Below are 27596 nucleotides of genomic sequence, written 5' to 3' on the forward strand. Positions count from 1 at the left end.
TGAACCAATTTTAGGGTCTACTTCAAAAATTATATTGTTGATGCTGAGAATGTCTTTCTTATAGTTGTTTTGTTTTTAAGTACAAAATACATTGATACATTAAAATAAAACATTGAGTGTATCTCAAAAATCTCTTACAGATATGAAAAATTTTAACTAGCCATATGACATTTTCAAATGTATTACTTTTTATTTTATTGCTGCTTTTAGGAATTAATTTCGACATATCACAATTTGGGTCACCTTCAGATTTATTATTATTATTACCCAATTTGTAAGTTTTGGATGACTAGGTCTTTGCTGACACTCAAAAGAGTAATCAAACCAAAAATTTACTAAGACACCCAAGGCATCACGGGTCATGCCTGCAATTCCATCAGTCAAGACGATGAGGTAGGAGGATGGGGAGATGGAGTTCTACTTATTAAATAGGCAAGTCACGGCTTCATACGGATCCTATTTCAAACTTTTAATTTTTTTTCTACTACAACAAAGCTTAAGTATGGAACTGACGTAACGCTGTTATGGGACACACTTGACACATTATAAACATTAATATACATCTCTCTCAATACTTACGAAACACCTGATGTCGAAAATTCCCTTATAACCTTTATCTACAAAAGATGCTCAGATTAGCTTGAAAACAACCAACCGTGAGAGCTGTACGAAGATTTCATTTAAAATGCTTATCTTTAAGGGGAAAGGGGAAAGGAGTTTTAAGGAATGGGGATGAAGAAGGAAAGGAAGAAGACTAGAGAGAAATAATTATTCCGCGCATGTAATGACATCATAAAGGACTTTGGGCTGATGGAAAGACCAGTAGGGATGGGAGTGTTACGTACCAACTTCTCCTCTGTAAAATCTAAAGCATGCATTATGATTCTCTTTAAAAATATTTTTTTTTCCGCCGGGCGGTGGTGGCGCACGCCTTTAATCCCAGCACTTGGGAGGCAGAGGCAGGCGGATCTCTGTGAGTTCGAGGCCAGCCTGGTCTACAAGAGCTAGTTCCAGGACAGGCTCCAAAAACCACAGAGAAACCCTGTCTCGAAAAACCAAAATATATATATATATTTTTTTTTTTCGTGTAGTTTATCTATAGTGAGTCTCGCGAGGAAATTTTTTTTTTTTTTTTCAGTTCCACGCGTTCTGGGTATTTATGAGCCACTACTGAATTTCTAGGAGCGCCAGGCACCAAAGGGCTGGTGTTCGCCGAGTCGGTGCCCAGTGTTACTCGGGAGCTTGTTTTCATCCATTTACACCCAACACGAGGGACAAAACCAACACTCGGCTCCACCAGCGGGGGCACCGGCACCTGACATCTCAACAGAAGGAGCCTCCGGAAATACGTCAGAAGTCCGAGAGAGAAAAAAAATTCACCAATCAAATAACAGCTTCTTCTTTTCATTTTTATTGGACTATATCAGTGTCAATCCACAATGCTTCGGAATGAGGCGGGTTCTTGGCCGGCAGCGATCCAATCGGATGTTGGATTGCAGCGGAAGCAACTCTGGCCCTGACGTCGTAGTGTCCTCTCTATGATCCCGGGCCTCAGCAACGCGGTGAGAGCGTCGGCCGCGCGTTCAGGAAGTGACGTAAGGATGGCGGAGGGGCGCGAGGTTTCAAGATGGCGGGGTCTGGGTGGTTGACCGAGAGGCAGAGGTGAAGGCCCCGACTGCAGAAAGTAGGCTGGGACCGCCTGCTCCCCGGCCTCGCCGATCCGGGAGCCCCGCAGTCGCGTGAGTGTGCGCGGTCGCAGTGCTCCGTCGCCCGCGACTCTCTCCGGGGCCTGCGCGGCCGCCTCGGAGACATCGGGCCCGGGGGCCGCGCTTTTCCTCCGCCCGGCCGGGGTCGCGGGAACTGCGGGCTGGAGGGCTCCGGGGCCCGGCCGGCGTGGCGCGGTGTCCGACGGACCCGGCCCGTTAGATCCGCTTCCTGAGCGCGTCGGCCAGCGGCCTGGGTTGACGTCCGGCCACTCGGGTTGGTCGGTGTCAACCGTCGCTATGGTGCCGGCAGTTGCGGTTGAGGCCTCGGCGGTGGACCTGGAGGGGTCCCGCGGCGCGTGTGCTCTCCGGGTCTCCCCTGTCTTTTGACCCGATCTCTCCCCGATGCTTCTGTTTTTAGGAGAGTCGCTTTTGTAGACGAAGGCATATAGCCTTGTAAAAATTCTCAGTGACTCGTGGCTCTTGTGTTTTCAGTTGTGGGAGGGGGAAAAAAGGTCAGAACGTGAACCTGAGGCTACTTCAAAAAGGGGAACACTAAAGACGATCAAAAATATCAAAGCTTGTATCCGTGTTTTTTTTTTCTAATTCTCTATAATCAGTACCCTTCTCTTTTCTTCCTCCTATCATCCTGCCCCTCCTGTTTTCTGATAACGAAACATTTTCTGAGGAAATAATCGCCCCCGAACGGTTCTGAACCATCTAGAAAGTAGCAGGGAGCTGGGCACTTGGTGACTTCACGAAAGAAGCATTAACTGAAGCCTACACGGTCTTAAAGGAACCAGAGGAGTTACAATTGTGGATCTGTTAAGTTCATTTTAGGATGTCCTCATTCCTTACCTTTAAAGGTGCCTTTTAAAGAAAGAAAGTAGATTTGTTTAGTGTGCAAAGGGGAGCAACAAGAAGGTACCCCTAGCCAGATGTCACATAGCTTCAACGGGAAACATTTGTTACTTTTTATTATTGGAAAGGTTAAGTTTTGAAAGTTAACATTCATTCATTTTTAGTGGAAGGAGGATTGATACAAATAAAAGCCTTGAAAATATTTTCCTACAGTGACTACCACTTTTAGTTACCTTAAAACAGATAAATCACCACCCAGATCCATTATCCCTACTTGTGTTTGATTTCGCCCTGTTTAAAGGGGGGATGTATGAAAGGACTAATGACTTCTTATACTGGGGTTTGTATCCATTGGTAGGACATTTTCTAGTTAGTTTTGTTTTGTTTTGAGATAGTCTCTTATGGACCAGTCCACATCCAAGTGCAAGCTCCTTAGTTGATTTTTTCAGCTGACTGCTATATAATGCATAGCAAAGTGTTAAATAGTGAGTTAATATCTCATTGCCTTGACTAATACAGATGTTAAATTTTCTGTGGTCAGCAAAGGTAAAGCTATATAATACATTCAGAATCAAAGAGCAGGTTCTTAGAAAGTCAATAATCAAAGGGATATTTCCAGAAATTGATGAAAATTCTAAAAAAGGAAGACATTTTAAACATACAGGAAAACTGAAATCGTTCTTTTTTTTTAATTGCAGGTGTTTTGTTGTTGTTTTTTTTTTTTAATGAAGAAGTAAATCATATAAATTGTCAACATGGGACGGAGATCAACATCCTCCACCAAGAGTGGGAAGTTTATGAACCCCACAGACCAAGCTCGTAAGTGCCATTAGTGTGGAATGACGAAGTAGAAGAGTTAAAAACTGCAGAGAATATTTCACTGTGGCTTAAGCATTGGTAGGAGTGAGTTGGGTAAGGTCATGTTGAATTCTTATTAAAATTAATTCACATGACTAAATTGTTGAGAATGTAAGCCAGTTAAAACCATGTTTCTTTGTTGAACTTGGTTGATTTGCAAGATGAAATCGGCTTGTCTTTTGTATTGGAGGTTTTAAACATGAGTTTTTAAGTGATCGTTTGGTATTTGAGAATCTCTTTCTCCTTGTGGTTCAGTTATCTGTGAAAACACACATTTTGGCATTAGGGGTGTGAGGGTTAGAGGTGCTACAGCTGTCGACAGGTCGGAGCCTCTGCTGTTGTCGGATAGCCCATGTTACATAGGGAAGCCTCAGGAGAAGTGTGTGTGTGTGTGTGTGTTGTCGTATGGGTAGTAAATGCTGATACTGAAGATGTGCGTTACATGGTCTCTTCCCCTCTCTTTAGGAAAGGAAGCCCGGAAAAGAGAACTGAAAAAGGTACAAATTTAGATGAACTCTGTGTATTAAGTGAGATTTTTGAATGAAATAATATTTCAAATTATATGCCAGGAAAGATGCTTTATACTTCTAATAAAAAAAAAGACAATTGACTGTTTAAAACAGTGCTTTGGGGCTGGGGTGATGGCTTGGTGTTGAGTGGCACATAGTGCTTTCGCAGAGGCTCTGAGTTCATTCCTGGCATCAGTGTTGGGTGGCTCACAACCATCTGTTCTGATCTCCACAAGAACCCATAAACACATGCCCATGCATGCACGTAACACATACTCATAAAAAATGAAATTTTAAAATGCCTTTTGAGAATAATTCTTAAATGAGTGTAGTAGTTCGTGCCTGAAATCCCAGCACTTGGAATGTGGAGATCATAGTCAAGAGTATCAGGAGTTCAAGGCCAGCCTGCTACATCAGACCGTGTCTTCAGAAAGAAATTATTTTTGCTACTTATCAAAATGTAGCTGCTTTGTTAAATTAAGCTATTGAATGAATGCCAATAATAATGTTGCTGGAAATCTTTTGTATCTTGTTAGCTATTGAGTTTGACAGAGTACTTAAAGGAGTAAACATTTGAAACCACTCTTCAATGCATTGAGGGGCTTTTATAATCTCTAATATGCCTGTGTTTTATTCTTTAGTCTTGAATCTTTCAAAAACTTCCCTGTCCAGCATACTATTTTTTTTTAATTTAATTGCAACTCTTGTTTTTTGTTTTTAAATAAGATTTTCTTTTAGTAGTTGCTGCCTAATTGGGTTGATGGAATTACTTCCTAAAAAGGCAGATCTTTTTGGTAAAGTCTAAACATTGTTGAGAACATGAAATCTCATAGCTGTTTCTGGTGGTTTAAACACGTGATTAGAAACCAAGGGAAATGTGAAATTATTCTCAGATTCTTGAGGCTAATTGAAGTAAAAGATGTCCCGAGCATCCAGCCTCTCACTAGTTTTCTCTTTTGTTTCCCTAAGAACAAAAAACAGCGCATGATGGTCCGAGCTGCGGTTCTGAAGATGAAAGATCCCAAGCAGATTATCCGGGACATGGAGAAATTGGATGAGATGGGTAAGAGTGTATGGAAAGGCCAGATTAATAGCAAGTGTGATAGTATGCTGTACGTAGCAGCAAGTGTGATAGTATGCTGTACATAGCAGCAAGCAGCGTAGGCCTGAGGAAACAGAGCAACCCGATAGCACCGGATACCATGTTTTGTTTTAATGTTATGGAAATAAAGTGAAAAGATAAGATCTATTTCTAGCTGGAGATCATATATCCTGAAGAAAGAAGCCATCGTTCAGTTGGAATTAATTACTGTTATTAGGTAACAAAGGCCTAGTCTGCCAGCTCACTTTATAATTGTTCAAATTTAATTATATTTTCCCTTTGCCATTGTAAGTAGAGTAAGAAAAGACAAATTCTTAGTCGCTAGGAACGTTGCAGTAATATATCTTCTAGATGTGAGTAAATCTTCAAGTTATAGGAGGTTTTAGGAAAAGAATTTAATTCAACTGGTACTTCAAGAAAAAGGAAGCCGGGCGGTGGTGGTGCACGCCTTTAATCCCAGCACTTGGGAGGCAGAGGCATGCGGATCTCTGTGAGTTCGAGACCAGCCTGGTCTACCAGAGCTAGTTCCAGGACAGGCTCAAAACCACAGAGAAACCCTGTCTCGAAAAACCGAAAAACCCCAAAAAAAAAAAAAAAAAGGAAAAAAATTCTAATCATCGGGGGCCCTAGTTCCATTTATAAAAATCTAAACTAATTAAAATGGAAAGGTGTACGTTGGCTTCCATAATTGAGATATCCCTATAAAGCTGCCTCCAGGAGGAAGCACAGAAGTCTGAGGACTGTCTGTGTCTGCTCTGCTCCAGCACAACAGTAGTGAACAGCGCCTGGGGTAGAAGTGGACGGTGTGTGCAGTGAGGGTAGCTGGGCCACACGGCCATAGCATCGCAGCAGAGAGTGGGAAAGCCGCTCTTTCATTCCCAGTTCCAGAGAGGACTGTCATGCAGCTCGGGTGACTGCGTGCTAGTTTGTGAGTCTGCGGAGGAGGATGGGATTGGCAGGACTGGGGGTCTGTCCCTCTTAGCACAGAGGACTCCAAAATGAAATGGTGGAATTTAAATCTAGTTTGTTATAAGGAGGTTGTTGTTGAAGTAGCTCTTTGTTTTTAATTTTTCAATTCTATAATCTACTTTTCTCCCAGAGTTTAACCCAGTGCAACAGCCACAGTTAAATGAGAAAGTACTGAAAGACAAGCGTAAAAAGCTGCGGGAAACCTTTGAGCGAATTCTACGACTTTATGAAAAAGAAAATCCAGATATTTACAAAGAATTGAGAAAGTTAGAAGTAGAATATGAACAGAAGAGGGCTCAGCTGAGCCAATATTTTGATGCTGTTAAGGTAAGCTACTCTTGAGAGAGGACCAAAATGGGTTGTAGTTTGCTCTTGAAGTTAACGGAGCGTTGATCATTCTCGGTCTCTTCTTTTTTGCAGTTTTTAAAGTTAAGTGTCCACCTTGTTCTCTAGCAAATTTAGATAAATTATATGTAACAGTAAATCTATTGATGATAAAGAGAAACAACACATGATAAAAATTAGTAACAGTGAGTCAGGCATGGTGGTGCATACCTTTAATCCTTGCCTGAGGTTCTAGACTGTCTGTGAAAGAGGGTGGATGAGGCCCCAGCCTCGTCATGTTGCTTCTTTCAGTTACTGCTCCATGTGTATATACTTCCAAAGTGGGCAAAAACAGGTCTATTAACCCTGGCTGACCATGAGGTGTCAGAAATTAATTGAGGAAGGGTGGGATATCACCAATTGTGTAAGCTTTTACAGTTTATTGTAAATTTCCCTTTATTGGGATAGAAAATCAAACACCCAAATGGAATGGTTTTTGTAAAGTAGATGGCATGTTTCCAATAGCACAGGACAAAATCCCAAGAAAGGCAGATGGATTTTAGAGACAATATATACTCTCTGTTAATAGATGCGTGTTACTGTCCAAAGGTTGGGTTTTTTTAAAACCAAAAAATCAGCTGGTTATAGAGATTATAAAAGAAAGGATATGCTATATTTGGGTTCTTGAAAAAGAAATGATAGATTTTGAAGAAGGACGCTTAAAAGAAATCCCACAGTAGTTTAGAATCGAATACAATAGAGGGTTATTTATTTAGGGATAGACTCACAGATCACAAGAGCAAATGCTCTGCTCGAAAAGGGAACAACAACCAGCTGCCACAGCCGAAAGAGAGAGTGGACACACGCACACTTTACATCAGCATGTATAGTATATGAGGCCCGCCCAAGTGGCTACTGGCTGCAGGAATTCCTACAGCAAGATTTCTTTCAATCCTTCAGTAGTTTTGACTTGAGGCGTTCAGCTATTTTCCATGATATTTGTGTTAGTTGGAAAACAAATTCAGAGGACTCGCGGTTCTTGGGGCTGTTTGACTTGGTCCGTACCACTGGGTTTCTGTGTTGCAGAATGCTCAGCATGTGGAAGTCGAGAGCATCCCTTTGCCCGACATGCCGCATGCTCCATCCAACATCTTGATCCAGGACATCCCACTTCCTGGTGCCCAGCCACCCTCCATCCTTAAGAAAACCTCGGCTTATGGGTAAGGAAGCCCATCAGCTGCAGTGTTTGACTGTGAGGTGCCACAGCGAGTACAGTGAGACTTTTAAGGTGGTGTGGGTGTAATTAGTATGAGATGCTGGTAGATGGGGCGGGGAGAGTCTTGGACTTGTGAGGAGAATTAAACAGTCTCACTACCGCTGTAGATGGAGATAACACAGTCAAGTTCTCTTTACAGGCCTCCAACTCGGGCAGTTTCTATTCTTCCGCTCCTCGGACATGGTGTCCCACGTTTGCCCCCTGGCAGAAAGCCACCGGGCCCTCCACCTGGCCCACCTCCTCCTCAAGTTATGCAGATGTATGGCCGTAAAGTGGGTTTTGCTCTAGATCTTCCCCCACGTAGACGAGATGAAGACATGTTGTATAGTCCAGAACTTGGTATGAAGGGATGGGGTTTTTACTTTTGTGTCCTCAGTATTGTTTTCATGTTGGCCATACTTAACATATTCGCCACAAGTAGAACATGGGAAATAAGTGAGGATACCATGTGTTTACTGCTGTGTATCCCCATGGATAATTCATCAGATCTGCCTGATGAGAGCACCTTGCTTACATGGAGATGTCACTATACATCCCTTAAGACCTGAAGAGCTAGCTCTTGCTAGTTGTGTTGTCAGCTGACCAGAATTACGGATTGTGCATGTGACTGTACACATAATTGTAGAATACAGCGAGTTTCTTACAGGAAAACAAAAAAGGATTTTAAACAAGTACCCACTGAAAAATATCATAGTACGTGGTAGCTGACATTTCATGTTATATTGAGTTAAAATAGCATCATTTTGTCTTCCTGGGTACTGGAAAAGCCAACCAGATGACTTGTTCCTTGTTCTCTTTCCGTCATCAGCTCAGCGAGGTCATGACGATGACGTGTCCAGCACCAGTGAAGACGATGGCTATCCTGAGGACATGGATCAGGATAAGCACGATGACAGCACTGACGATAGTGACACCGACAGATCTGATGCAGAGAGTGAGGGGGATGATTTCGGGCACCGTGATGACAGTGAGCGAGACAACCCTGAGGAGAAGAAGTCAGGTACGTGCAGGCTGACGTGCAACGTGAGACTAGAACACGGCTCAGCCCAAATGCAGAATCAAAGTCATAGCACGCTTTTCTGTTTTTTTAATTTGAGGTGGTATCTATGTGGTTTATTATTGCTGTTACATTTATTTGTATATTTCTGTGTTTGTGTGCACCCATGAGGCACGTGCATTCCAGGGCACATATGTGGAGGTCACAGTTGGTTCTCTCAATCTGCTCTGTCCTGGAAATTCAACTCAGGTAGTTTGACTTGATGACAAGTGCCTTTATCTCCTGAGAGCCAATCAGGACCAGCTTTTAATCCCAGTTTGGTTTGGTTTGGTTTTGCGACAAGTGTCACTGTTATTTAAGCTGGTTCAAACTCATGGTGATCCTCCTGCTTCACCCTCCGATGTTATATCAGCCCCCATACCTGGCCATTTGTCCTGATAGTTTGAAAAGTTTTGATGCATTATTCTGAAGAGATATTTGTGAGGAAATGTACACATAGTTTAAGAGGAAAAGTACATACATGAAAGTCCACAAAATACACGTATTTAGCAACATGAAGTTGCTAGCACGTACTATCACAAACATGTTGTAGGAAATGAACATGCTGTAGGAGAGTAACCATGTTTTAAGTTAGCTTATTTAAATATCTGCACTGGAAGCTTTTTAGATTTTCTGTTAATGGTGTGATCTATTCACCAGGTGCAATTCAGGTGTATCTGTAATTTAGCATCTCAGGCCTATGGTTTCTTTTAAAATGTTTATTCATTATCCTTGGTGTTTTGTCTTCGTTGAGAAAAGCACCTAATTTAGCAAATACTGCATGTATAATAGAATAACTATTTTCTGTGCATAAACTATGAGCATCTTTCAAAAGGGTTTGGGTTTTTTCTTGGTTTGGTTTGGTTTGGTTTTTGTGTGTGTATGGTGCTTGGGAGTAAACCTAGGACTTTGATGGGTGGATGCTAATTACGTTCTGTTTTCCTGTGTCCCCAGTTTTATACAGTGTTATATTTTGTCAAAATTTTAAGCATTGTGTTTTAGGTACCAAGCAGTTCAAAAGAGCACACCAGCTCTGTGAAACCCCAGGAGCTGGGAGCTTCTTTGGGGACTGTTGATGTGATCTGCAGTGTAGTGTCTGTGTATTATATTTGTATTTATAAATACAACAAGTGCTCATCCTAGCTTTTTTCATTTTAAAGAGTGAGTGACTGAGAAAGAGAGTGTGTGTGTGTGTGTGTACATGTAAACACATACCTACCTGCACATGGGTGTGCAAACGAGCCTGTCAGAGTGCTCATGGACGTCAGAAGATGACATTAGAGCTCTTAGAACTGAATTTTCCAGGCTCCTCAGTATTGCGTAAGTGCTCTTAACCATTGAGCCATAGTGTTTTTTGATTTTTTCTAATGTTTCTTAATCATGATTGCTATCAAAAATTCTATCACAAATGGTGATAGAATGAACCTGACATACATAAAATTATAGATGGAGTAGAAACTGGTCTTAGAAAGGAAAGGGGCACTAGAGCCCCGTGGGCTGTGTTTCACTGCAAGGCTACATAGTCTCTTCTGCTGCTGCCAGCTATTATTGATGGGTTTTTATTGGCCGGGGTGGTGGTGGGCGGGGTGGATTGTCGGAACAGGGTCTCACTGTAGCTGGCTTGCATAAGAACTCACTGTGTAGACCAAACTGGCCTCAGACTCACTGAACTGCTGAGCACTGCAATTAAGACAGGTGCCACCAGCCTGGTTTTCTTGTATATTTAGTATGTTCCTCAAATGGCTGTCTCAGCTCTCTAGTTTTTTGTCTAACATTTATTGCTTTTACCATATTCAAGCCATTTTTTCTGGGCAGCAAAACTGCCCAGAAACTAAAACTCGTCTCACGTAAAAAGTGTAATGTTTGACAGTGTTCAGTCGGAAGTCTATCGGGGTGCGAAGTCTTTCTATTTCTAGTTTACGTTGTGTTGGGACTGGTGGTGTTAAGGAGTAATAATAATTTTTAAGCTCCTGATAGGTTATTACTAAGATTTTCCATACCTTTTAGGTGGCCTATTTTCATCCATTACATTGCTAATTTTCTAGTGCTGAACCACCTTGCCCTTCTGGTGCACCTTATAGTCTATGTTGTTTAATAAGGTAGACTTAGGTTAGTGGGATGGCGCTTTCATGAGTTGGACAGCGTTTGTCTTTCTTGTGGCTTAATGTTTGACTGATTTGCCAAAGAAAACTGTTTTTGTTTTGTTTTTGGGTTTTTTGGTTTTGTTTTGGTTTGTTTTGTTTTGGTTTTGGTTTTTCACGACAGGGTTTCTCTGTAGCTTTGGAACCTGTCCTGGAACTAGATCTTGTAAGCAGGTTGGCCTCGAACTCACAGAGATCCACCTGCTTCTGCCTCCTGAGTGCTGGGATTAAAGGTGTGTGCCACCACTACCCAGCGAAAATTGTTGTTTTAAGACATATCTTTACTGTTTTAGTTTCCGTTTTGGGCTTAAAATTGCATTGGCTAATTCAGTTTATAAATACATTTTTTAAGTGTCCTGACAATTTCAAAATCTGTTAAGTTTTAAATCACCTTAGTATGTATGCCACCAATTAGCACAGCATTGATTATCTTTAATATGTTTCTCTGCATTTCTTTTCTGTCATGGGTTATAGTCAGTCTTACTATTTGTAGTGTCTGCATTGTAGTGAACATTTTTACTGAATTTTGATGATTCTTGTTAATTTCATTTCCTTCCTTGACCGTTCAGGTCTGAGTGTCCGATTTGCTGATATGCCTGGAAAATCAAGGAAGAAGAAGAAGAACATGAAGGAGCTGACTCCTCTTCAAGCCATGATGCTTCGTATGGCAGGTGAGCATCAAGGGTGAATGTTCTCTAGCGTTCTCTGTGCCACTTGCTTAGCATACATTCCTCCATGTATAGTCAGCAGCTCCGAAGTAAGTCATGCTCTGTATTCTATCAAACTGAAGGTGTGCAGCCGTTTGGTAGTCTGCCCAGAGCTTCACTGCCAGTAAGCTGTGGAGACGACTAGTTCCGGGTGCCACATGTGTGCTACATGGAGGTTGGAGGGCAGCTTGTGGGAGTCTCTGCAGCTACCAATGAGTCCACAGATTGAGTTCTGAATGTCAGGTTCAGTGGCAAACCATCTTGCCAGCCCTGAATAACATTTAATTCCAGATCTGTCTCGTTCTGACAGCTTGGGCTCATGCTGCTGCACTCGTTACGGAGGAACAGAATACTATTTGTATTGTGTATTTAAACAATGTATTTACTCATTTAGTTTGGGGAGACAGCCCTGGTCATCCTGGAACTCACTCTGTATCCAAGCTGACCATAAAGTCAGAGATCAGCCTGCCCCTGCCTCTTAAGTGCTGGAATCAAGGATATGCACCACCACACCCAGTTATAGTGTGTTTAGTCGCTGTTCTCCAAGCCATAAAGTACAAGTCTATAGTTAGTCTTTCTCTGTCCCACCATCCAGCTCCCAAATCATGACACAGAGACATATTGTTAATTATGAAAACTTAGCCGTTAGCTTAGGCTTATTTTTAACTAGCTGTTACAACTTAAATTAACGTATTTCTACTCATCTATGTCCTGCCATGTGGCTCTGGCTGTTAGCTTTCCTCCTGCATGTTTTGCTTCCTCTGTGACTGGCGTCCTCTCTGCCTAGCTGTTAATTCAGCTTTTTATTAAACCAATCCAAGTGACACATCTTCATGGTCTACAAAAAGATTATCCCACAACACAAGTCACCTCTGTTTACCTGTTTTACAATTTTCATTCAGGTCAGGAGATCCCTGAGGAAGGACGGGAAGTGGAGGAGTTTTCCGAGGATGATGATGACGACGACTCTGAGGATTCTGAAGCGGAGAAGCAATCACAAAAGCAGCATAAAGAGGACTCCCACTCGGATGGCACATCTGCTGCCCCTTCACAGCAGCAGGCTCCTCCGCAGTCTGTCCCTCCTTCCCAGATACAAGCACCTCCCATGCCGGGACCACCGCCTCTTGGACCACCGCCTGCCCCACCCTTACGGCCTCCTGGGCCACCTACAGGCCTCCCTCCTGGGCCACCTCCAGGTAAGCTCCCCACAATAGGGAATGAAATCATTCGCCCAGACTGCCGTGTGTCAGCAGTACTGGTGTCTTCTGTTTGCTCCTGGTTACACTCTCTAAGCCATCAAGGACGCTCAGAAAGAGAATGAAAAGTGTTGTGTTGTGTTGTGTGAGCATTGCTGGTAGCTTAGAGTTCTGACGGTTGCCTCTCGTTGTCCAAAGCTTTTTTAGGGTCTTTTGTTTCTGATTATGTAAGCTGAATGCGTGAACATAATTGTTCTTCCTTTACTCCCTTAAAGCGGTAGACTATCCCAGTTCCACATTGGTCTCAATGATTGCTATCTCATGCAGTAGAGGTGACCTAAGTGGATAGATCTGTGACAAATGTGATGCCCTTTTCTAGTGCTCAAACACTTGAATGAATTTTATGTAATATTTCTTTTGTGTTTATAAAGTGATCTAACTTCTGAATAAAATAATTATTTGAGTTGCTTTTATTCCCCAACATTATTTGTTTGACATTGTTTTCTCCTTTCAGGGGCTCCTCCATTCCTGAGACCACCTGGAATGCCAGGAATCCGAGGGCCTTTACCACGACTTTTACCTCCAGGACCACCACCAGGTCGACCTCCTGGCCCTCCCCCAGGTCCACCTCCAGGTCTTCCCCCTGGACCCCCTCCTCGAGGACCCCCACCAAGGCTACCTCCTCCTGCACCTCCAGGTAAAGTTTCCGGTTTCTATAGCGGAAGCTAGCCCTGTCCTTTGTGCTCAGGGGTGCACTGGCACCTGAGGGACTTTGAGGGCATCTTCCAGTGGGTCACATGGGTGTGTGTTCTCCAGTGGGCATTTACAATTTTTTTCCCACTCATCACTTGGGACTTCCCCAAGCAAATGAACACTTTGCAGAGGTTCTCTGTCTGAGAAGTTTTGCTGAGTACAGCTAGAGTTGTACATCATGGGTCTCCAAAATTACCATCTTCAAGCTCAAATCACAAGGGAGGTTCCTTCCTCTTTACTCATTGTCCAGCTTAGACATAGAGATTTCATTGTGGGCTTGTAGTATGACCACATTCTGCTTTACTGCACTGAATGTTGTACTTCAATCCTGAAGATTTCTTTTAAAACACAACAGCTGAGGCTTTTTCTTTCTCTTGGTGCTAGGTAGAGTAACTGAGTTTAGGTAGCTAGCAGTTTGGATTTGGTGTGGTTTGCTACTTAATATTCAATATTAATATTCAATAGCTTGAGAAGAAAGTAAAAATCCGGGACTGGGGAGGTGGTTTAGTGGTTAAGATCACTGGCTGCTCTTCCAGAGGTCCTAGGTTCGAGTCCCAGCCCCGACATGGTGGTTCACAGCTGTCTACAACTCCACTTCCAGGGGATCTGATACCATCTTCTGACCTCCACAGGCACCAAGCATTCATGTGGTGCACACTTATATATGCAGGCTAAATACTCACATGTAAAAATAAATTGAATAAACTCAATAATTTTTAAAAAAAGAAAGTAAGTAAAACTCGGTGGGGGCTGGAGAGATGGCTCAGCAGTTAAAAGCACTGACTGCTTTTCCAGAGGACCCAGGTTCAATTCCCAGCACCCACATGGCAGCTCACAACTGTTTATAACTCCCAGATCTGACAGCCTCACACAGACACATGCAGGTAAACCCCAATGCACATTAAATAAGAATAAACTATTTAAAAAAAAAAAAAAAAAGATGTGTGTCACAACACCCAGCTATTTAAAAATAATTTAAAAAGTAAAAATCTGATGTGGGGTATGTACATGCCGTGACTGTCAGAAGTTTGTGAACTCTAATGAGATCATAGTTCCAGTCTCTCGTTCCATTTCCAGTTAACGAGCCAGGACTAAGACTGTTCCTTGTTCACTCTGGGAGTGATTAGAAGTAACTAGTGCAGGAGGATCAACCCACTTGACCTTAATACCCTCACACTAGACAGCCCGGAGCATCCTGGGACGGCCAGATTGGAAATCATGTCTGAAACCAGTTTGTCAGCTGATAAGTAGTATTTGCAGGAAGAAAAGCTTGTGAGCGTGGTGCTACAGACTAATGGTGAACATTATTTTACAGTATCTTGTTCTTTCCTATCAGAAATATGCCTTTCATATAGCAGGTTCTGTAAGTTTATTGTATTTCCTGTAAATTACCTGCTTAAGGAACAGTATCAGCCCATGTTCAGACATCATTAGTGGCAATTAAGTGCCATTAGTTCTTATACTCATTCTGTTTGCCTCTTCATTTAGGTATCCCTCCTCCTCGTCCCGGCATGATGCGCCCACCCTTGGTGCCTCCTCTCGGACCTGCCCCCCCTGGGCTTTTCCCGCCAGCTCCCTTGCCCAACCCAGGGGTGTTGAGTGCCCCACCCAGCCTCATTCAGCGACCGAAGGCGGATGATGCAAGTGCAGCCACCATAGAGAAGAAAGCCACAGCGACCATCAGTGCCAAGCCCCAGATCACCAATCCCAAGGCAGAGGTCACACGGTTTGTGCCCACTGCACTGAGAGTGTGCCGGGAGAATAAGGGGGCTACTGCTGTTCCCCAAAGAAGGTCAGAGGATGACTCTGCTGTGCCTGTTGCCAAAGCAGCCCCAAGATCTGGTCCTTCTGTTCCTGTCTCAGTACAAACTAAGGACGATGTTTATGAAGCCTTTATGAAAGAGATGGAGGGGCTGCTGTGACAGCTTCTTGTGCCGGGACAGGCTGCTGCCGTGAGCACCGGTCTGTGGAACAAGGGGCTCTTGTTAGACGCAGTCAAGAGCAGTGTCCACCGTCGGGTTTTCCAGCTTCAGTCCGGGGCCTCCTGGCGCTTGCCTTGCTGTTGTCCCTGCACAGGGTGTTTCTTTATGTAGTCCAGGACGGGAAGCTCTGCTGCTGACACCCGCTCCCTTTGACGCCACCATTTCAGCCCCTTTCTCCCCTCTCCATTTTGGAATTATATCAGAGAGGTCTTAGTTATTTGTTTGCCTCTGCTGTGGGCACTGAAGTAGAGATTTCTGGGGGGAAGAAGGTTTATTTCATCTTGACTTTTGTGTTTGAGTTATTTTTAATATTTTTCTGTAAATATTTTGTAATATTTTACTTGTAGTGAAATGGATTACAATGTCATTTCCTATTTCAAAGCAGAATATGTGGAAAGAAAATGTACAATTCTCGGATTAAAGTTATTTCCCACGACCTAACCTCTGAATGTTTCATGGAGAAATAAAATGTTCCATACCAAGATATATTCTGTGTTGATGGTAATGTGAATTGTTCCTGGGTTGTGGGCAGAAACAAAGAACACATTTACAGTCATTGGTTCTCAGGAACCGCTGTATCCCATGCAGAACGAGAATGCGAGAATGAATTTTGTTAGAAACTGAATAGAAAGGGATAAATAGGAAGAGTTCCTTCAAGACTATACTGGCTCCCCAGAAATTCAGAGTTGTGAACAATGTCTCCACTTTGCTTAGATACGGCTCGAGAGAACCTCAGGGCTATGGTTGTGGTGGTTGAGTAAGAGTGGCTCCAGAGGCTCTTGACATCAAACACTCTTTTCCCCAGTTAGTGGTGCTGTTTAGGGAAGGTTGGGAGTCTGGCTTTGTTGAAGGAAGTATGTCATGGAGGCAGGCTAGGATTCCCCTTTCCAGATGTTCTTTGTGCTTTGTTCTTGGTTTCAAGATGTAAACTCTCAGCTTGCTGCTACTGCCGCCATGCTGGTCCCTGTCCCTCTGCAACTGGAAGCCGAATTACACTCCATCGTAAGTTGCCCTGGTCATGTGTTTTACCACAGCAACAGAAAGCAGATAGGAGAACTTTGGGAACTGTTGCCGTTCTGGTGAAGACTTTGGCAGGGGTTTCTACCAGTTGACTCTAACATTGAGGCAGGGCTCATGTGACTCCCACAGATGGGCACCAAACATGAGCGTTGTGTTGCTAGGCACTCCGCTGTGCCCACTGCGTCTCATGCAAATCCTACAGCGTTAAAGGGATGATTTGTACTGTGCTGTGCTAAGGAAGGCTTAGTGCTTCCCCAGAGTTGAGTTCTCTGGGTTTTAGGTTCTCTGAGGCTTGGTGTGTCTGGCTTTGTTAGACAGATGAAGACAAATCCTGACAAAGCACTAAGTAGTCCATTTGGTTTGGGATTTTAGTGTAACCAAGAAAAGCCAAGGGGGCTGGAGAGATGGCTCAGCGGTTAAGAGCATTGCCTGCTCTTCCAAAGGTCCTGAGTTCAATTCCCAGCAACCACGTGGTGGCTCACAACCATCTGTAAAGAGGTCTGGCGCCCTCTTCTGGCCTTCAGGCATATATACAATGTATACATAATAAAAAAAAAAAAAAGAAAAGCCAACAGTGAATTTGGTCATTTCAATACAGGGATGAAACAATTACATTATCCAGTTAGCATGGTAAGTACATTTCTGCATAAATAGACCTGCGCCCCAGAATTTGGTCTGAGTCTGGTTATTTTAATATTCTAATTGGGAGAGATTTCTGTTAATGGCTATGTAAGGAAGCTTTTGATTATCAAAACATCTCCCAATGTGTTGCTAATTGTACTGAAGAGTGTAGTCATAAAGCCTCACCACTCCATCAGTTCCATCTGCAGGGAAGGCAGAGAAGACCAACAGTTCTTATCTGGTTTCTTGTTGTGGTCATAATTGCTTCTGTGGCTTCACAAGCTTGCTCTGCATATGTCACCACTGTGGAGTAGATGGATCACAGGCTCATCCCCCCACGTCGGAAACCGCCCTCATTCACATTACCAGATCCTCCTCAAAACCCACTGAGCTAACTATTAACTTTACCTGGAGACATAGTCTTTCTTTTTCTTTCTTTCTTTCTTTCTTTCTTTCTTTCTTTCTTTCTTTCTTTCTTTCTTTCTTTCTTTCTTTTTCTTTCTCTTTCTTTCTTTCTTTCTTCTTTCTTTCTTTCTTTCTTTCTTTCTTTCTTTCTCTTTTCCCTCCCTCCCTCCCTCCCTCCCTCCCTCCCTCCCTCCCTCCCTCCCTGTCTATCTTTCTTTTTCTTTCTTTTAAAGTAAAAGACCAGGTTTGTTTAGGTAAAGCACTCCCAGGTGACTCCAGCCACCAGAGAGTAGGAAGGGGAAAGGAATAGGCAGGAGAAAATAATGGAGACACAATTTCCATTCAGCCCAGACAGAAAGAGCAGACAGACCAAAGAAAGTACTCCATCCACTTCAGGTTGGCAAACCAGTGGGTTTACTGAGGTGACCCTGTTTGCTTCCCCCCCCCCCCCCCCAAGGTTTCTCTGTGATTTTGGAGCCTGTCCTGGAACTAGCTCTGTAGACCAGGCTGGCCTCGAACTCACAGAGATCCGCCTGCCTCTGCCTCCCGAGTGCTGGGATTAAAGGTGTGCGCCACCAACCACCCGGTTCCCTGTTTGCTTTCTGTTCCTTGGTAAACACCATGACCAAAAGCAATCTGGGCAAGAAAGGGTTTGTCTTAACCGCTCACTGTCCATCTTGAAGGGAAGACGGGGCAGGAACTCAAGGCCGGAAGCTGAGGCAGAGGCCCTGGACGAGTGGCGGCTTACTTTCAGCTGTCTTTCATACTCCTCCAGGGACCTGAAAGGGTTAGCACTGCTCACAGTGGGTGGGGCCCTTCCTTCCACATCAACCAGTAAGCAAACAAATGCCCACACAGGCCAATCTAATGGAGGCATTTTCTCAATTGCAGTTCCTCCTCCCAGATGGCACTAGCTGTGTCAAGTTGACAAGCCAGTCCAAGTGACCAAGCCTCCCTATCTCCCCCAACTGTATGCAGCTTATTTAACCTTCAAGAGGGGCTCCTGAGGCTTGTCACTTCCTTTAGCTACCTCACTCTCTTGAGCTTCCTTCAATTCTTCCTGCTTCCCTTCAATCCACAGGAAATAGAAACCACTTCATAGTTTTAAATGAGCTGGAAATAAGTGTTTCCAAGCCAGGCAACCGAGGAGCATTCTGACTTTTGGTGGTTCAAATGACAATGTCTTCCACAGTCTCAGATATTTAAATGCATTGTGTCTAGTTGGCAGCAATGTTTCTGGGAAGGATTAGCTGTGGTCTTGGAGGTGTGTCACTTGGGATTTGAAATCTCAAAAGTCCATGCCAGCCACGCCCAGCCTCTCTCTGCCTCCTCCTGATGGTAGATCAGACTTAAGCTCTCAGCTACTGAGCCAGCACCCTGCCTGCGACCTTGTTCCCCACTATGATGGCTATGGAGTCACCCTCAGAAGCTGTAAGCATACCCCCAATTAAATGCTTTCTTCTTTAAGTTGCCTTGGTCATGGTGTCTCAGAGGTAGAGAAGTAACTATGCCAGAACCTAAGTCCCATTCTATCAAGTTCAAGTTCTTAATCACCGTAGCATTTGCTCTTGCCAGTACTGGCTTTGTGGAGCTCACAGTTAGCACTCCAGTCACGGGGTAAGCTCATGTGGCGTTTACATCTAGACAACTGCGTCACGGGGTAAACCTTTTCATTCTAGAACTCCAAAACTGAACAGACCAGTTCTCTGGGATCCAAAGATCAGAACCAGCCCTGTAGGGTAACAGGACAAACCTTGGTCACACTGCACCGTGCCCCACTAAGCGGCACTTCTCTACAGAAGTGTCAGTGTGCAAGTAAAACCAAGCACCGTATGCTAGCCCAAGTCTGACCTCAGCCACACCAGAAGTGATGGACTGGCCCTTGTACAGTCTCGTGCCTAATACACTGGCCTTTTAAATTAGCCTCAGGAACATTATCTAGGACCACCGGCTGTATTATTTTGCAGAGTTGTTTCTGATAATAGCTCATTCCAATTTAAAACTCTCATCAGAAATGGTGAAGAACACAAGTATTTGAAAGGATTTTGAGTATCTCTGCGGCAGTGGTCGCAAAGGTTGGGTGGAAACGCTCTTCCAGTAGAATCATAAGACAGATGGGCTAGGTTACCTTTCTCTTATTTTGGGAATCAAGTCCCAGATACCTCCTCCTATCTTTAGTAAATTAGACTCAAATGTCAAACTAGCACTTAAAAGCTACACGTTTGAGTCTGTAAATGTGGAACTCATGGACAGAGAAGGGCGACTGCATATATATTGGCTCTAACTGGCATCACCCACAACTAATTCAAGATTTATTATGTATACAGCATTCTGCCTCTATGTATGCCCGCACGCCAGAGGAGGGCGCCAGATATCATTACAGATGGTCATGAGCCACCATGTACCCACAACTAATTCTAACAAGTGAGTTTTACTGTTTTGAGAGTCTCCCTGTGCAGTCCTATCTATTCTGGAACTCCACATCTTCCCTCAGTCTCCCAAGTGATGGAGTCAGAGTTGTAAACCACACCTGGCTACAAGTCTTTAATGCCCCTACCGCTGAGAAAAGCTGTCCTCCAGGAATGACAAAGGAGAGGACCTGCCCTGGTCAACTCTGAGCACTTGTGATCAAGATAGGAGCCACCAACTTTGTCACTGTTGGGCTCAAGACCCCACCTTTCGCCCCAAGATTTATGCAGTTCATGATTGTGGGGGCAGGGTCTCAAGGTCCCATCCTCCCCTCTCCCTAGGATTTACAAGCGACTATTTTTCTTCAGGGGTACAGCTTTGTGTTGCCTTAAGTTTTTATATATAAGACACCCCGTTACTAAGCTACACAAGGGGGGCCACACTTCTATTCCTGTCCTCGATGTCCCACAGCTGAGTAGGTATTGGATCACATCCTCCCTACTCACATTTACCTATAATTTAAGTCACATGGGCAAACCCTTAGTCCTTGTAGATGGCACTTCCCAATGTAAGCATCTAATGCTAATATATGGTACTAAAATCATCTCAGTCCTCCTCACAGGTAGTTTGAAAAGCTTACTTCCTGACATTGCCCACGATGCCCCTGGAGTCTGTTCTCAGGTGTCAGAGGGAGCAATGTGCTCTTTTCTGAGAAGTGTGTGACCCGATCTTTTAGGATGACCACGAAGAGAGTATCCATTTGACAACAGCAGAGACATGCTCAGACACCGGTTTGTAATGTATTATTTATTTGTCCTTTTTTCTGTCTTCGGGAACCATGAAAAGGGAGGAAAAGTGGGTTTCAGGACAGTGGCAACCTAGCTGGCCTCACTCAGGCTCTCCACCTGATACTAGCAGATGGTGTAGACAGCCAATCAACACAGGGGACAAGGGGAAATGAGCCACGCACCGCAAATGAAGACGAAGACTTCGATTCTGACTCCCAGGAAAAAAATGAAGCCGAATGAAACCTACTCTGGGGTGGTTTTTGTGGATTCTGTGGGCAGAATGAGTTGCTGAGGATGGAATGGAAGGGCCACGGGAAGAATAGCATTTCCAGAGACCTGTGAGTTTCTCTTGCTCTCTTAACTCACGTGACCTTCCTCTCCTTACCGGGCCATTACACAGCTCTAGAGCTACTGGGGAAACGGGGCTCCAGGAGCGTTATCCCTAAAAGCAGGGTTTAATTTTAAGTAAAAGCAAACTACTTTCCAGGGGCAATGCTGGAGAAGATATAAAGATAAAACTTAAGGGGAAAATGTATGTATATATTTGGGGGCATATTCGTAATGTGGGTCAGGAATGGCCTCGAACTCACTAGCCACGAATGACGCTCTACTCCCAAGTGCAGGGATGGCAGGCGCCATCTGTGAGCAGCAAGAGTAGAGAATTTTAAAGGCTGCTAAACCTAAGTAAAGACCGAGGGCCCCGCTGTTATGCAATACCGTCGAGGGAGCAAACTTCATGACTCACTTCCGTATTGCACAAATTACTTCATTTTACAGAAACGTGAACACGGTTGGTATTCAGATCATAAATACGTACTATCTATTTGCTCAGAAGACTACCGCTCTTAAATTACTAGCACCTGTCAAGGTCCCTACGTTCTCGTCTTCTCCAAGTAGCTCAACCTTTCTAAATATGGCCAGCGAGGCAACTTCTTGCGCATAGCTCGAAACATTTCTCCTACCACTCCTCCCTGAGAGGGCCTGGGTGGTTGGGCAAAGTTAATTCCAGAGTAGCCTCCCCCGCACATCTCCGTTTCTCCTGCCCACTGTGATGCAAGGAGGAGCTCCCAACCCTGCCACTGGGTCCCCTCTGGCTCCCACATGGCCTCAAACTCGGGACGCGTCCCCACCCAGCACCCCGTCGGTCCCGCGACTACACAGCTCTCCGGATTACTCGCTTTTCACCGACTTTATTGGCTGCGGGCTGCGGTGGGCTCTGCCCCCGTCGGGTTCACTTGCTCTTCACCTTCTGGCTCTCCGTCTTCTTGGGCAACAGCACCGCCTGGATGTTGGGCAGGACGCCGCCCTGCGCGATGGTCACGCGGCCCAGCAGCTTGTTGAGCTCCTCGTCGTTGCGGATGGCCAGCTGCAGGTGGCGCGGAATGATGCGCGTCTTCTTGTTGTCGCGCGCCGCGTTGCCCGCCAGCTCCAGGATCTCGGCCGTCAGGTACTCCAGCACGGCCGCCAGGTAGACCGGCGCGCCCGCGCCCACGCGCTCCGCGTAGTTGCCCTTGCGCAGCAGCCGGTGAACGCGGCCCACGGGGAACTGCAGGCCCGCGCGCGACGAACGCGACTTGGCTTTGGCGCGCACCTTGCCGCCCTGCTTGCCTCGCCCCGACATGCTCGACCCCGCGCCCCGAGCTCCAAACACCGGCCGGCTCAGTTCCGGGACGCCGTGCGCCACTCCGGAACTACCTCGCCGAACTCTGCAGCCGCTGCCGCCTGTGACGGGCAGGAGCCGCTCCCAATCAGCTCGCCCGAGCAGAGCGCCCGCCTTCCCAGATGCGGCCCAATCAAAAGCGCAAATTCCTAGTCCTAATTTACATAGTTAACATGCTTTCCTTGGAATTGACTGCAGGAAAGGGAGGAAAATGGATGGATGATCCCTGTCTGAAATCCCAGCACTAGGGTAGCCGAGGCAGGAGGATTGCCAGAAGCTTGAGGTCAGCTTTAGCTATTCTGAGATCCAGATCGGCCTGATAGGAAGGGAGGGAGAGAGGAAAGGAAAAAAGAGGAATTTCGGAAAGCCTTGCATTTGGTACACGGCTATAATCCAGAAATTGGAGATGGAGGTCGTCGACCAGTGTTCCACCAAGACTTTAGAATACTCTAAAATAGACCCAGCGCTGGAGGAAGACTGCTTCGACTTGTTCTTATATTCAAATTCTAGGCCCGTGGCATTTGAAATAAAATAAGGTGTTTTTTATTTAATTAATAATTATTTAATTGCCTTCCACTGATTCACTGAGGTAGTTCAATTTGCCACATTTAAAAACAATTACACAACTGACGTAATGTCAAACGTTAAGTAAAATGCCGTTTAACTAAAAGATCACAAATCTAACCTCTCCCTATTCTAATTACGATTTGATTTCACTGAAATAAAGTCAACAGTGAGGTGGGGGCGCTGCTTGTGATCTTAATGTTAAGGAGGTACAAACAGGAGGAGCAGTTCAATGTCATCGTTAGCTATAGAGGATCCCGTCCCAAACACAAAACACATGCATACACACACGAGGACAAGCAGTGTTTACATGTATTTATGTATGTCTTTATGGCCTGATGAATAAACAGTAGCTGGGGTCTCAAATACACCTATTTAAATCTGAGCAATGTAGGTATTGCCACCATAAACGTGATCCATCAGCACGGAGCCAGACAGCTTCCTCAGAATTCTGCCTTTACCACCTAACAGCTGACTTTGATACACTATTTAATGTCCGTGAGCATTCAACAGGTTATACACACACACACACACACACACATCCGTCTTGTTGTATATACATATATAAATATACAGTATTTATCTATTTATGTATATACTAAGTCAATGCCTATGGAAGCCTCTGGTGCCGTTTTGGCAAGAAAGTACTAGAATGACTTCTGTAAACCAGCTTAAATTTGTGCTTATATCACAGAAAAGTCCTTTCCTTTCCTTTTTTTTTTTTTTTTGGAGACATGGTTTAGCAGCGTTTGAAAATGTATTCTAGATGCAGCTTTGCTTTATTTATGTAAGAATTTTCTAAAGAGTTAAGGATTTAAAATCATGGCTGTCCTCGAACTCACTCTGTAGACCAGGCTGGCCTCAAGCTCACAGATATCCACCTGCTTCTGCCTCCTGAGTGCTGGGATTAAAGACGTGCGCCACCACTGCCCTGCATGCTCAATTTTAACAGATAGAACAACAACAACAAATACTGCTTGAGTTACGGGGATCAGTGAAGATTGAAAAGCACTGTAGATTAAAAGCATTTGCAAGTATAAAACTTTAGGAAACCGTTTTCCTGCTAGGAAGCTGATCTTCAAGACTGCAGACCAGCAACAATTTACTAAAATGCTCAGTCCTCAACACCTGGGAAAGTGTGGTGACCCCTTCTCCCCTTAAATCCCCCCCCCCTTAAATCCTGCGGTCTTCTCAACACAGTAAACTTCAGGGCAGTCCTGTCTTAAAAACAGTAATATCACGTGAGCGGTGGTGGCACACACCTTCAATCAGAGCACTCGGGAGGCAGAGACTGTCATTTGGTCTACAGGGTGAGTTCGCGGACCGTTGGGGCTGTTCAAACAGAGAAACCCTGTTTCAGAAAGGAAAAAAAAAAAAAAAAACTAAAAACAAAACAAAAAACCCACACCACCAAAAGAACCCCTTTCTGGTTTGGGGATTTGCAATAAAAAAAAAATATCTATTCAAAGTCAGGCTTCTAACAAGTGTAACTTTACAAGACCTCTGAGTCTGTCCAGCTCAGGTTGGCCTCCAACTTGTGGCAATCCTCCTGCCTCACCCTCCAGACTGCTGTGATTACAAGTGTGAGTCACCACACCTGGCGAGAACTTGTAAGTATTAAATGCAAGCTATGAGATGCAAGCTTATCGAAGTGGCACGTTACAGTAGCTGAGCTAAGTAACTATCGAAACAGACAGCTGGTTGAAAAGAAAATACTAATATGTTTGTCCGGCAGAAGCAGAAAAAACCCACACACTGCAGAAAAACAATTGAATACGAACAGGAAGCGAAGAGGGGAGTGTTAGCGTGGTCACAAAAGGAAATGACCATCCACTCCAAAGGCCCACACATGAAAATGTAAACTGCTTTAACGAAAGGGCTAGTAAGCTAGATCTCTAGTGCTAGCTTCTATCCATTTTCACACTATTTTGCACAAGTCTAAGGATAAGCATTCTGCAGAGAAAATGACTCAGAAGGTGCTGAAAATAGCAAGCATGATGCGGCCTTTTTATTTGCACTAAAAAAGGGAAAAATAAAAAACCTTATATCGTTTAAGTTCTCAAATATGCTAAGGATTTTCAGATTTGAGGGGAACAAAAAGTCTTGGAGCTAACGCAGTCAGGAGTAAAGAGTCAGGGGGCGGCGCCTAGAGCTCCGCCCACTGCTTGCTGTTTTCAAACAGGTCCGCTCCCAGCCAATATAAGGCTCTTGCTTTCGTCCTGTAGGACAGTTTTTTCTCCTTTCAATTTTTTTTTTTGTTTTCCTCCATGTCTGGACGTGGCAAAGGCGGCAAAGGACTCGGGAAAGGCGGCGCCAAACGACACCGCAAGGTCCTGCGAGATAACATCCAGGGCATTACCAAGCCTGCCATCCGGCGCTTGGCTCGGCGCGGCGGCGTCAAGCGCATTTCCGGGCTCATCTACGAGGAGACTCGCGGTGTCCTCAAAGTGTTCCTGGAGAATGTGATCCGGGACGCTGTCACCTATACCGAGCACGCCAAGCGCAAGACGGTCACAGCTATGGATGTGGTCTACGCGCTCAAGCGCCAGGGCCGTACTCTGTATGGCTTCGGCGGCTGAGTGCTACCACCGGCTTCAGATCTTCGGTCTCTTGCACCAACACCCTAACCCAAAGGCCCTTTTCAGGGCCCCCAAAGCATCAAGAAAAGAGCTGGGGATACTTGCATAGCTGGAAGAGGGTTCTCAACCCCGGGCTAGGTTATTACAGAGATGGCTGGTTGCTTACATTGTAGCATATGCAAATCAGGCCGCGTGAGAGCACGTTCTCATTGGAGCGGTGGGTCATCGGCTCCGCCCGCGGATGAACTGCGTGATGAGGTATGCTTGCTGAGTGCTGTAAGCCTAAGTGAATTTTTTTTTTCGCTTGTTTCTGGGTGCCAGGCCGAAAGCTGACGCTGCGTAGTTCCGTCCCGCCTTGCGACCTCTAGACCTGGGAAGGGGTGACTTGTGGCGTTTGCTCTCCAGGGAAAATATTGACTCATTTCTTAAGGACAGCGGGAAACTGAGGAGTGGGGCGGAGGCTTGGAACCCCCAAAATAAAGTGACTCTGTAGCGTAAACTCGGTTTTCTCAACTGTAACTATTTGCCTGCCCCTAGATGGTGTCTTCTGGGACCAGGGAAGGAATCGGGGTCTAACTTTAGCTCAGTCTGGTCAGCTCCTTAAATTTGGGTACACAGACCGGGATAAGTCTCATTTTAAGACTCCTTACTCCTTAAGTCCGGAGTGTAGGACTTAAAGAACCTGGGCTGCTCTTAGAGACCTGTTGGTTTCTCAGCACCCAGGTGGGTTAGCTCACAGTCACTTGTAACACCAGCTCCAGGGCGCCAAAATGCGTTTGGCTTCCTTGGGCACCTGGGCTCAGGTCTGCATTCCCACTCTTCCGTACCAAAACTAATAACAGTAATTTTTTTTCAATGCCTAAAGTTTTTTGACATTTGAAGTTCACTAGTCTTCTCACTGGCATATAGGAGAGGGGGGCATTTCTGGGGTTCCCTCAGCAGAAACCTGGGATTTCATTAGGAACGGTGGTCTCGTGTGAAATGCTTCCTATGTGCCGTTCTTTAGCCGCAGATTTACTTTAAGTATTGTTAATGAAGAGAACACTTCATAGCTGTGGATGGGACGACGAAGAATAGAAACTTCGAAGCTGGATTTTACACAGCTTCATCTTATGTACCCCTGTTTTTGCCAGCCAGGCTCCCCTTTCCCATTACTGACTTTTTCACTTCCACTTTCTGAGCACATGTAACGCTGGTGTAAATTTCAGAGCCATGTTAGTCTAACGAACTCATCTCTTCAAGCAAGTGAAAAACTGGATTGCTTATTTTCTATCTTTAGAAATATTTTCAATTACAATTATTTGGTTTTATATTTTCAAATTCTTTTATTTTTACTTTTTTCCAGTGGATTTTTTTTCCTGAGTTAAGTTTGGTGATTTTCGTTTTCTTATAAAGCTGTGTGTTTTATCAAAATATTAAATACAGAAAATGTAATGCTTATCACCCCCCATTTTAACGAGTGTATTTTAATTATTTGAAAAAAATGTATCAAATATCTATATTACTAGCAAAGAAAAGTGAAATTTGCCATTTAATGTTACACGAATAACAAAAAAAAATCGCATTGGTGCAGTCATTGTAGAAATCAGTTTGGAAGTTTCTCAGAAAGCTTAAACTAGAACGGCCATATAATCCTCTGTCCCACTCTTGGGTTTGTGCATAAAAGACTCCTAGTCACCATCCCTGGCATACATAGACCTCCATATATATATTGTTGCTCTATTCATTATAGCCAGGAAATGGAGTCAGCCAGTGTGTCCATCACCAGATGAATGGGAGAAGAAATTATGGTATGCGTACCTGAAGGGTGATAAAAGTGAACAGGAAGTGGAACAGGAAGTCAGTATGTTAAACACAGTCAGACTCTAAAAGAAAAACCCATGACTTCTTCAATGTAGAGTTGACGTGTGTGTGTGTGTGTGTGTGTGTGTGTAGGTCATGAAACTAGAAAGAGGTTGCGGGGGAAGGGGGTGTGTAAAAACACATGCTCTGAAAGCAGAAGCCAGTTGCCTACGTGTGGGAAAGAAGAAATGAGCCAGGCTCGCGGCAGGCAGAAAGGGAGAGCAGTTTACTGTAGAACAAAGTATAGTGAATTGGGCGTGAAAACTCCACAACGAGATAAATGTCGGCTAT

At 44.5% G+C, this 27596-nt stretch overlaps 3 protein-coding genes across 3 annotated transcripts; 2 read left to right on the top strand and 1 right to left on the bottom strand.

The window, feature by feature from the left end:
* Window positions 1-1608: 1608 nt before the first annotated feature.
* Wbp11 (WW domain binding protein 11) lies at window positions 1609-15903 on the top strand. Its single transcript, XM_057786671.1, has 12 exons — window positions 1609-1739; window positions 3263-3383; window positions 3888-3919; window positions 4901-4994; window positions 6133-6329; window positions 7413-7546; window positions 7742-7941; window positions 8411-8602; window positions 11349-11450; window positions 12389-12682; window positions 13197-13379; window positions 14924-15903. The coding sequence occupies exons 2-12, from the start codon at window positions 3320-3322 to the stop codon at window positions 15355-15357; spliced, it is 1926 nt and encodes a 641-aa protein (XP_057642654.1). The 5' UTR covers window positions 1609-1739; window positions 3263-3319; the 3' UTR covers window positions 15358-15903.
* A 4790-nt stretch (window positions 15904-20693) lies between these two features.
* On the bottom strand, window positions 20694-22392 carry LOC130875850 (histone H2A.J). Its single transcript, XM_057772120.1, has one exon. It carries the CDS (start codon window positions 22279-22281, stop codon window positions 21892-21894), a length of 390 nt encoding a protein of 129 aa, XP_057628103.1. The 5' UTR covers window positions 22282-22392; the 3' UTR covers window positions 20694-21891.
* Window positions 22393-25075: 2683 nt separating this feature from the next.
* Window positions 25076-26715, top strand: LOC130878305 (histone H4). The gene has a single exon (XM_057776207.1). The coding sequence runs from the start codon at window positions 25152-25154 to the stop codon at window positions 25461-25463; it is 312 nt and encodes a 103-aa protein (XP_057632190.1). The 5' UTR covers window positions 25076-25151; the 3' UTR covers window positions 25464-26715.
* Window positions 26716-27596: the final 881 nt, after the last annotated feature.

This window comes from Chionomys nivalis, chromosome 1, assembly GCF_950005125.1.
Source record: "Chionomys nivalis chromosome 1, mChiNiv1.1, whole genome shotgun sequence".
Lineage (NCBI taxonomy): Eukaryota > Metazoa > Chordata > Mammalia > Rodentia > Cricetidae > Chionomys > Chionomys nivalis.